General features: G+C 36.5%; 1 protein-coding gene across 1 annotated transcript; it reads right to left on the bottom strand.

Moving 5' to 3' along the window:
• On the bottom strand, positions 2,961–5,206 carry LOC18790889 (exopolygalacturonase). Its single transcript, XM_007224600.2, has 5 exons — positions 4,994–5,206; positions 4,570–4,881; positions 4,168–4,457; positions 3,793–4,018; positions 2,961–3,640 (listed from the first exon to the last, which is right to left on the bottom strand). The coding sequence occupies exons 1-5, from the start codon at positions 5,204–5,206 to the stop codon at positions 3,410–3,412; spliced, it is 1,272 nt and encodes a 423-aa protein (XP_007224662.2). The 3' UTR covers positions 2,961–3,409.

Genomic DNA, 12,237 nt, shown 5'->3' on the forward strand with positions numbered 1-12,237 from the left:
TGGGCGCTGGTTTAATCGTACAAATGAAGCTTCTTGTTGGTGGTTTCCCTTTAATGATACATGTAGTTTGTTTCAGGAATTTATCGAGACAATAGTATAAAATATCAATAATATCGACGAAATATCGAGGATATTATTGTTTTTTCAGATCACGATATTTCGGAACATATCCATACACATATTGTATAAATATCGATAATATCAAACAATATCGATGTCCATAATTTCGCTCACACTTCAGCAATATTTTGTCAAAATATCGCTATAATATCATTATAATATCGAAAATATCAAAAATATCAATGTAATGCAAAAAAGGAAAAATAAATCAAAAAATAAAGCACACACGCAAAGGAAATTCAAACCCTTGCAATTTCACTCATCCAACGCCTTAACCACCATGTTGCTTGTGTTTTTGAGATAATACGCAAAAGGGAATTCTATATGGCACTAAGTCATTCATGTATCTTACTATGCAATGTATAAAGTGTAAAATATTGTAGTAAATCATTATATATAAATGATTATGGTGTGTTTAATTATCTTTCATTAATTACATACATATTTTCTACACTCACAGTGTTTGTCAGCTCGCTATATAATCAACTTAAATCAGTTAAACCCATCATGCAATGCATTTCCTTCCAATTTTTTGTGATAAACTAATAGATAATTGAATAAATAAACATCCTCCAAAGTTTCAATAAAAATTTTCAAGTTTTTCTTACAATTTCCGTGATTTTTATTCAACTTTTATCAATATCGATAATATCCCAATATTTCCATTGAAATTTCCGTATTTTTGGACTACCGATATTTCCGATACCATCGATATTTTAGACATTGATTGAGATAACTAAGGAGCCCGGAGTCATTTTTGGTAGCCAAATTTGATGGCATACTTGGACTTGGATTTCAAGAGATATCAGTTGGAAATGTTGTACCTGTGTATTTCATGAGATTATGAGTTTCGGCTTTGTTTGAGTCAGGTTGTGTTTTCATCAATAGGAATTAAGAGAGATTTCATCTTGCTATGTTTCTCAGAGGTGGAGGTGGCTGAGTTGAGGGGATGGGGAACATGGGGGCGCTGGGTTGTTGGGCAAGGAAGGGGTTGGGAATTTTTAAGTTTTTTTATTTTTTTAATTTCTGATTATTCTTATGTTATTATTTTATATAATTTTTTTAATTTAGGTATTGGTTAGTAAGTAGGTCTCACAGTTGACACGTCATCAATTAATGTCTGACCAAATGAACAACTTAACGGAAGGCTTAAATTGGTCAGATTTGAAAACATTGAGGTGTAAATTGATGAAATTGAAACCCCATAGTCCATATTGAGAATGATCCCAAACCTTCAGGAAGTCTATTGTTATTAGCCCTAAATTAAATTAACTCTTTTTTTTGCCCTTTTTTACAAGGGGAGTATAGAAGATTTCATTTCATGTAAAAAATAGTTGTGAAGCTGCAAAAATGATTGAGTGATACTATCAAATAGCAATATTTGTGTAACAGAGTTTTTCAAATAGTATTATGATTGTAACAAGGTTTTCAAATAGAAGTATCATTATAGCAAATAGTCTCGTTATATCGATATCATGTCGATATATTGCCAAGACTATTACTACCTATAGTGTCTATTATTTCGATTACAAACAGTCTTTTTTTTTGTTGTTGTTGAGAAATTCTAGAATTGTATTCATAATTTAGCCAAAAATGCCACTAGCCAGAAATGACCATTACAATAACAAAGCGGTCTAACATCTAAATTAAGACAATCTGGTGCACTTTCACTAACGATCATGCATGATCGAAGAAACTCTGACATATGCATTCCAATTAAGATTGCAAACTCAAAATAATCAAAAAGAGATAAAGCTTGAAAAAACCAAGCCATAACAATACAAATAAAACTCTCATAAGAAAGAGATGAAAAGTTCTCACAAAGGAGAGGTGAAAAGTTCTCACAAAGGAGAGGTGAAAAGCTCTCACAAAGAAGAAGTGAAAACTACACATAGAACCCAAAGAGTCTCTGTGACTTATTCTAAACATAAAGAAATCACAACAAGGATGGTGGTGGAGATCTGAAGCCGAGACGCAGCTGCTTGTGATAGTTGGAGGAAATCATAATAAAATAAAGACAAATAGGAAAAACCTTTTGTCTCTCTGAAAATGAGGGGAGAAGAGAAGGAGGGAGAGAAGAAGGGAGAGGGGAGGAAGAACAGTGGCTTCCTTCACCTCCAAAGTGAAAACGGATTTAGGAGAGTTTTTGGGAGAGAGGGGGCTAGGGTTTGGAAGAGAGAAAATCTTTTGTCTACAATTTGATACCTAACGTTTCAATAAAACAGTCTAAAAGTTTCGATATGATTTAAATAAAGTATAAATATTTTGTCCATATTGTCAGTTTGCTGCAGTAATAGTGGTATTTGAGAGGAAATTCCTCAAAATTATTAGGTGTGCCTAAATTCAGGTCCATACATCACTAGTAAAATGATATATGTGAAGTTACTATATATTAGTAGATCCTACAAGTGTATGGCGAAATGTTCTTCGAAACGACGAAGGCCATCCCTTACAATAATGAAGTTGCCTGTCTGAGTCTTACAGCAGACTCTTGGTGTTATAAGTGCCACTGATGTTGTTGTTCTTGATGTAAATGTCACTAAGCTTCACTTGAATCAGCATTTGACAAATATATACAACAGATAAAAGGAAAAGAAAAACACACACACATATATATACCGAAAGAATAATTTATATTATTTATAAATTTTGGGGGGGCCATGGCCCCTCTGGTAATCAGAAGCACACCGAGACTGATGCTGCAAAATAATAAACCTTCCCCGTTTGATGATAGAATTCATAGTTTTGTGAGTCTGTATTTTGGATGTATTTGGGAGAGAATGGATGAGAGAACGTTGCTCTCTGTGAAAAACAGAAAAATTGGAAGAGTGAAGTCTGCTTTTCTTTCATTACCAGCAACCAAAAATATAACCGTTGAGGAGAGAGAAGAGAGATTCTTCTCTAACTGCCTCTATACAAGATTTAATCCTAGCCATTGAACTATCATCCTATAAGATGATTACACTTGTCACAATCTAACACCTCACTTAAGAAGCCACTTGGACTCTAATCCAATGGTCCTTATTACAAACAGCAGAAAAGCTTTTAAACTAAAACAGAGACATTCAAAACGAAATGCGATTAGGCGGCAAGGGGTTTTAGCTCAGCTCAAAGGGGTTACACATCAACATTTGAGAGATGAATACATATGCATCAACCCCAGAGACACCCCCAATATTAAATCTTCTTCTTAAACCCAAGATGCTCTCCTCATCCTCTTCATGTATATATACATACGTATATGTAGCCAAGCAGGACAAGGGTGCTTGTCTTCAACTAGAGCAGGCGTTTAATGGCAGGCTGGTGGGTTTTGTATGCCACCAAATCCTACTTCTGCATTTTTGCATATGGAGGTGATAGGCCCGCCATTGCTGGGACCAATGTAGTTCAAATTGATGTCCCGAAGCTCAACATTTTTGCAAGGGAACTGGCTGCTGCAAATGAAATCCACTGCAATCTTTGATGCTGTGGTCCCTTTGATGTTTATGTAGTGAACATTGCTGATCTGTACGCGTGATGGCTGCAAAAAATTCAACGATAGAACGTTAAAAATTTAAGATTAGGATAAGTCATGGTTCGATCTCATTCGATGTACTAGAAAATTGGTAAAATTGAAGAAGGTAGTAGTTTGTGAAAAGGAGGCAGGTTTGAAGAGAATTAGTTAAAACAAACCTGGTTCTTGTTGCAGCCCCCTGCGCAATACTCTTGGTCAATTATGATGGGTTTCTTAACATTCTGCATGATAAGGTCCTGGAAAATCATGCCTGAGGCTCGGCTTGGGGTCGATCCTGGCCATGATTTGATTCTAATCCCATTGTCTGTGTTCAAAAACGTCGTCTTCTTCACGATGATCCCCGTCACGTCATTTTCATTCTGATACTTGCCAAGGCTACCGATACTGCCATCCGTAAAAATGGGCATACAAATTCAGCCATGAGACAATTTGATATGTTATGTTGATAGACCGAGAAATATGGACTATTAACGACGTTACAATATTATAGCAAAAGGGTTTCGAAGTCATTAAGAATTGAGTTATGCATGTACCTGATGCCATGTCCAGGGCCACAGACAACATTGTTGATGGCAACGTTGGTGGATCCCTGAATCATGCCAATGCAATCATCACCAGTTCCAATGTGAACTCTGGCGATCTTTATGTTGTTGGAGTTGCTGATGTGGATGCCGTCAGTGTTGGGGCTTGTGTCAGGGGCAGAGATGTTCACTCCTCGCACCCTAATGTTCTGGCTGTTAGTGAGGAAAACGTGAACTCCTTTGCTGTTAAGGGAGGTGATGCCTCGGATGACCCCGTTTTTGACACCGTTAAATTTGATGCTCTGCATAATTATTTAAGTAAATAAATTAATTAAACTAATAGTTAAGGTCAGTTTCTTTCTTATGATGGTATACAATTTAGAAGTTAATTATAAATCATTAAATTAAACTTACAGCTGGGAGTGGACTGCAACTGCTGCAGCCATCAATGTTTTTCCAGGAACTTGAACCTTGCCCATCAAAGACGCCATTGCCTGTGAGGACCAAGCCCTCTACACGTTCAAACAAGAACCAGAATGGTTCTTCATACAAGGAAATATCATTCAGGCCTTTGATGGTCCCTGAAACTTGAACAACAATGGGTTTTGAGCAGCTGCATGGCCCTTGAAATATGACTGGCCCAGTCTTGAAAGTCCCTTTTGGGATTACAACCCTTGATCTCCCGGTGTGGTTGCGGCATGCTGCAATCCATGTTTGTATGAAAGCCTGCGCAATTTACAACCAAAAACCATCCATTTCTCTCATTAGACCAAAAATTTAATTATCATAATTAAGTGTGCGAATAATACTAATATTACTAGAGTCACTAAATTTTTACAATGCTTGAATCGCCAGACCCATCAGGCTTGGCGCCATGATCCAACACGTTAAAGATTTTCTCTGTAGGATCCACTTTGTCATGGACACCCAAATTAGTGCCACGGAAAATATCGGGCACAACCAGGGTAACTGCGGTTGCGGCGGCTTGACAGGCCAGTGCAGCTAAGCACAAGATAAGAATGGCGTGGCTCGACATTCCTGCAATGGCCATGGTCCCCCCTTCAAATTCTAGGTCTTACAAACTATATATCTAGCTATGATTGGTAAAACAAAATAAGCCTCCGGGGGAGGAGGCTGTTATGAAGATGAATTAATTCTCTGTGTGCGTGTTATTTATAGGTGCTTGTTTTCATGTCGCTAATTAAACCAAAATTTTTAATGGCAACCGCTGCTGTGTGTGAGGAGGCTCGAACTATACGGTGAAGGTTGGATTAATTAGTTTTGTCATTGTTGGTTTTTAGTTGGTTTGCCTAAAATTGGAGATATGCTTTGTGTGTGTATGCATGGTGCAATGTCGTCCTTCACTCCCTTAGTTGTAGCCTACTTCTTCTCCATTTTGCCTTCACCTTCTTTTTCATATCTTTGCCTCGCCCCCCAAATTATCACCAGCATTCTACCCACCAGCATATGGCAAGATACCGAAAGCAGCAACATAATTTGTTTTGTTTTTATTTTTCTTTTCTCTTTTTCCTTTTGGTTAGAACAAAAAAAAAAAAAAAACTGGGCTAAATTGTAGCAATGGTCCCTGGACTAAGACCAAACTTTACTTATTGTCCATCATATTATTAAATTGTTACGGTGGTACTTTAATTATGTCTCCACTTTCAGAAATCGTCATTTCCGTCATCTCAGTCAACTTTTTCGTTAAAAATGATGACATGACAATGACAAGTCCTACTTGGCATGGACACAAATGTCTTTTCACACAAAAAATTTAAAAATAAATCAAATCTCTCCCTCTCTCTCTCTCTCTCTCTCTCTCTGTGAAAACCCAAAAGGTGATGGAAAGTGATCCATCCTCCCACTAAGGAGACGGACAATGCAAGCGGCCCACCTAAATACCATTACAAGAAAGATCTTGATTGTAGGAATAAATAAGTGCCTATTTCATCATGAATTTCTCTTTTTTAATTGCTTTTATAAATAGTAGTTATGTTTTAATTATCAGCGAAGACATGGCACTACTACAAAAAGTGAAAAAGACGACCAGAAAACAACGACGGTCTAAGTGAAAACCGTCGTGGTTTTTAAAAAGACGACGGTTCTAAAAACACCGTCGTGTAATACAACCTTAGACAACTAAAAAATGGAGATTCAAATGGCTATTCAAAAACAACGACGTACCTAATTAAACAACCGACGTCTATTTGAAACAGATTTCCGCAGTGTAAAATCAATGCCAACAAAGAACGGCAGAAGTTATGAATCGACCGACGTAGAAAGTAAAGACAACGATTTCAATAAAAACCGCCGTTTTTACTCATAAAATAACACGACGAGGTTTTCGTACAAGACGCCGTATAATTACAAACAAATCCACGGCTTTAAAATACAAAATATCGCCGTATTAAATTAATGTACAACGACGGAAAATATAAATATATCGACGTCATTCTCGTATAGTTCTACGACGTTATCTTTAAATCGTACAATAAAATTTAACGTCGTATTTATTCATTTTATACGTCGTACCTTTAATTTAAACCGTCGTCTTAATAAGAATTTTTGTTAACAATTTTTTTCTTTGATTTTCTTATCCTACGTCGGTAGATCTACTTAATGACAAGAATTGAAATAACCACGACGGTTTATATAGAAGACCGCCGACATAATCAGATTTGTCTGAGATCCCAAGGGTTACGAAATCTTACCAAATGGAACTCTGTTCCACATCATAATCTTAACAGATGACACAGATTTGCAATCAGAGAGACAATTTTTTGGAAGTTGATGATGTGTGTGCGTTTGTGTATCTACAAATATTATACCTAACGTCGTTGCAAATTTGCAATCAGAGAGACAATTTTCAACGACGGTTATATTATACCTAACGACGTTTAAAAAACAAATCAACGTCGCTCAACAAATATATTACGTCGTCTTAGTCTTACTTAAGACGACGAAAAACGACGACAGTAATACAAAAACAGTCGTTGTTTTTATATTCTTTCTTTATTTAAATCTGTCATCCAAAAAAGAAACTTTACATATTCCAGAACATTAATTTCCTTCATTTTAAATTTCCTCCGGAAAAAAAAAACTCTATTTATAACGCACTGTAATTGAAAAATAAACTGAAAGGTCACGGGAAAAAAAATTCTATTCATAATTTAAAAATTCAAATCCACGTCGGTTATATTAAACCTAACGACGTTAAATGAAAAGATTCCACGTCGCAAAACAAATATTGCGTCGTGTTAGTTAAAAACGACGGCATAACAAAAAACCGTCGTTGTTTCAAACTGAATTAATTTAAAATTTCTTCGGGAAAGCAAAATCTATTTATAATTTCCTCGGGTTAGTAATATTGCGTCGTGTTAGTTTACAAATTCTAGAACATTAATTTCCCTCATTTTAAATTTCCTCGGGAAAGAAAAATCTATTTATCACGCTTTGTAATTGAAAACTAAAACTGAAAGAATTCGGGAAAAAAAACTCTATTTATAATTTAAAAATAAAATCCACGTCGGTTGTAGTACACTTAACGACGTTTAACAAAATAATCTACGTCGGTAATTATAAATCTACCGCCATCTTACCTTAATATAGACGACGAGAAAAGACGACGGTAGAACAGAAAACCACCGTTGTTTCAGTTTCTTTAACAGTTTGGTCCTTCATCTTTCTGCAGGACTTGTATAGTTCAAAGCATTGACAATGTCTTCATCATATCTCCCAGCAACTACTGATTCGATTGCTCATGCTTTAGAGGCAATCTGAAGCCATTTCTATTCTTTATCGCATTCTTGAAACCCATCTTCTTCTTCTGAAGCTCTACGGATAAAGGAAGAGGCTATCACAAATCTGACGGATCTTCTTAGTCAAAAAAATCAAGCAGAGGATCAGGCACATCTGATCTTCAGATTTCCCTGAGAAGCGAACTTTCCTTCGACAGCGAGTGGAGGCCAGGCTTACATCTCTTTTGATGGAAAGCAAGGAGTATTCAGAAGCACTAAGTGTCCTATCAGGCTTGATCAAGGAAGTGAGAAGGCTAGTTGACAAGCTTCTTCTTGTCAACTAGCCTAAATGTAAGCTCAATTTCTCTTTGAGAAAGACATCCAAATTATTGTCTTTGAGATGTGAGAGACAGTGTCTCTGAGAGAGGAAGAACTTGGAACCCTAAATGTAAACCGCGAAAATGAATGAAAGCGACAAATTTATAGAATAAATTTTTAAAACCAACGGCGGTCCTTACCAAAAAACCGCCGTTTAAATTGTAAAATCAACGTCGGTATTACTGACGTATATTACAGAACTCCACGTCGGTACATTAATAATCACGACGTCTTAAATAATCTACCATGGCGCGAGTTATTACTTATGTACTTTAATTTTTGAGTTTACTACGACGGTACCTACAACACTACTGTCGTATTTATTTACCACGTCCGAAGTTAAATTTACCGTCGTATTTTGTACTTTATACGTCGTAGTTATATGTAACCGCCGTATTATTTTTTTGAAATGGTTTTATATGTAAGCAACTTTTCGTCTACTTGACTTACACATTCGTTGTTTTTATATTCTTATTTTATTTAAATCTGTCATCCAAAAAAGAAACTTTACATATTGCAGAATATTAATTTCCTTCGTTTTAAATTTCCTCCGGAAAAAAAACTCTATTTATAACGCACTGTAATTGAAAAATAAACTGAAAGGTCACGGGAAAAAAAATTCTATTCATAATTTAAAAATTAAAATCCACGTCGGTTATATTAAACCTAACGACGTTAAATGAAATGATTCCACGTCGAACGAAAAATATTTCGTCGTGTTAGTTAAAAACGATATACAGACAAAGAGGGAAAGTTTCCAACTTTGAAGACAACTACCTCAACTAAATAAGACGACGGTAGACCACGACGGTTCGTCAGTTGTTCTAGCGTCGTCTGAAAATTGACAAAGTTGTTTTTAAAATAATAGTCTTTTTTTATATGCTTGTTTAATTGCAGGTTTGATTTCTCTGAACAATGGTTTTAAACATATATACCACGACGTTATATAAATAATGGTTTTAAACATTTATTACGTCTGAGATTATTTCATTGCGTCGTCTAAAATCATATCATACGTCGTATTTTTTTAATACCGTCGTTTGTGTTCTTAATGTTTTCCTGAAATATTTTCACTTGCAGTTTTGTCTGTTAAAATGGTTTCTCAACAACAAACTAAGGATTCTGGCTCCAAGAAGCTTGGAATGGTAGCTCCTCAAGACAAGTCTTCGAAGGAGATGAAGTCTTCGAAGAAGATGAAGTTTGCTTCATCATCTGCTGAGACAGAACAAACCAGCCAGACAACAATCTCAGATGATTCAAAGACTGGTCGAGGTATGAGCACAATGCCTCGTGTTGTGAAGAGAAAGCTTCAGAAACTGAGGCCAATTGTTGAGTACAATAAAAGGGGGAAAGGTGTTGGCCAAGCACATATTGAGATGCAGTCGTATATTGGTGTGTTGGCACGCTCCAGGATCCCACTTGTGGACAAGAAATGGTCCCAAATTCCCAAGGATATAAAGGAGCAGATTTGGGAAGCAGTTGACATGGCTTTTGTCGTAGGCCAAGGGGGCAAGACCTCTGTTTTAGCTTCTGCTGCCAAGAAATGGAAGGATTTCAAGTCTACACTAACGAGGCATTATATCCTTCCATACACCAATGACAGGGAGAAATTAAGCCAACCCCCTGAAACATATAAATTCATAGAGAAAGCACAATGGGATGCCTTTGTAGCTTCAAGGCTATCCAAAGATTTTGAGTCTGTGCATTCTCAACATGCACAGATTAGGGAGAAACTCGAGTACAATCATCGATTGTCTCGAAAAGGATATGCTGGATTGGAGGATCAATTGGAGGAAACCATGCCTGGGGTAGAAATTGATCGATCTACCTTATGGAAGAGAGCTAGACAGGACAAACATGGTAACATCCCTGATCCAAAGGTGGCAGAGAAAGCAAAATTAATTGTAAGCCTACTATCACTCTGTTTTAAATTTTTATTAAACTGTGAATTATTCTTATTACGTCGTATGTTATATTTTTCGTCGTGTGAATGATATTACCACGTCGAAAAGTTTTTAAAAACGTCGTTAAAGGTCTAAATAGGAATCACTACTATGTTTTCTGTAATTATAGCATAAGACGTCGGTGGTTCATTTTCGCGTCGTTTGAATGATATTACCACGTCAAAACTTTTTTAAAAACGTCGTTAACGGTCTAAATAGGAATCACTACTTTGTTTTCTTTAATTATAGCATAAGACGTCAGTTATAATAACGTCGGCTTATACGTTATTGCGTCGTGTGAAATTATATAATACGTCGTTTGTACATAAATAACGTCGGTTTATACGTTATTGCGTCGTGTGAAATTATATAATACGTCGTTTGTACATAAATAACCGTCGTGTGTTGCAATGATGTGCTGACCATGGCTTTGGGCCCCGAGCATCCAGGCAGATTGAGGGGAGTTGGTGCTGGTGTTTCCCCAAGGCAATATTTCAATTTGCCCAAACCACAGAGGGTGAGCTTTGACGACCGTTTGAAGGACAGTTTAAGAGTTCTCCTTCAAGAAGAGACTAAAAAGATGGAGGCTAAGGCAAGGGAAGAGGCCTTAAGGATGGAGGCTAGGACAAAACAATTGGTAGAGGCTGAGAGGGAGCATTTCCTGAGTCAGCTTTCCCAATTAATTCCCAATTTTGATCCAAGCATGCTTAAACCAAGAATTAGCCAAAGCCCCAAAAATCCAATGTCTGACAAAGCTAGCTGCTCTGGAGGTGATGTGAGATCCCTATATTTGGAGGATGATACTGCCAAAATGGGGAAACATCAGCCAGATGAAGAGAAGGAAGAAGAAAAAAGAGATGAAGAGAAGGAAGAAGAAAAGGAGAAAGAAGATGAAGAAAAGCATGACGACAAGGTATGTTCACATAACTTTGCCTTTTTTATTTGTTTTTCAAAATTTCAGACGTCGATATTTTTATTTAATCCGTCGTTTGTTTACAACTTAGACGGCGGAATTTTTTTAAGACGTAATAAAATATTTAAACGACGGTTTTTGCACCGTCGTTTAAATGGTTTCAGACGACGCTTTATTCATAAAACCGTCGTCTTTATTGAATTACCACGACAGTTTTTTCACCGTCGTTTAAATACTTTTAAGACGACGTTTTATTCCTTAAACCGTCGTCTTTATTGAATTACCACGTCATTTTTTTTATTTCTTTAAACAGGTTATTGAAGTTGGTGATTATTCAAATATGGAGGCGCCATCTTCTTTAAAAACCCTTTGTCGTTTTGTGGAAACGACACTCTTGCCTGAGGATAAGACACTCCAATTTACAATTGATAAGGAGGTGTTTGGTGGTGAGCGCGATACCTTCCTCCTGCCTGAAGATATTACACAATTTGCAGGCATGAAAGAAATTGGAGCTACTGTATTGGCTGTATATATGAGGTTTGTACTTCTAAAATAATACCTCGTTGGTTTATATATTGAGTCGTCTTAACTAACTAACCACGTCGTCTTAACTAACTACCGTCGTGATAAATATATTATAACGTCCTCATCTATTTCAGTACGTCGTGTGAAATATTATAATACGTCGTTTTTTTATACATAACCGTCGTGTTTTTTTGTGCTGACTTGTTTATATTATTTTATGTATTTAGGTACTTACACGATGTTTTGAAACAAGCCAATATGTGCAGCATGGTTGGCTTTATCGACCCTGCTACAGTTAGTGCCAACTCTGGCACAATAACTGAAAGATCACGACTGGTAGCAGCTCGACTTCAGAAGACAGACGGTGAACAGATTTTCATGATGCCTTACAATCCAGGGTTAGTCTCCTTAGGATTTTGTTTTTATGATTTTCAATAAATGACAGCTTATAAACTAACCACGTCGGTGTTTTATTTTATTTAGTCGTTTGAAACTACTAACCACGTCGGTATTTATTTATCGTCATGATAAATATATAATGTCGTCGTTATCTACTTTATTTCGTCGTGTGAAATACTATAATACG

Source organism: Prunus persica, chromosome G1, assembly GCF_000346465.2.
Source record: "Prunus persica cultivar Lovell chromosome G1, Prunus_persica_NCBIv2, whole genome shotgun sequence".
NCBI lineage: Eukaryota > Viridiplantae > Streptophyta > Magnoliopsida > Rosales > Rosaceae > Prunus > Prunus persica.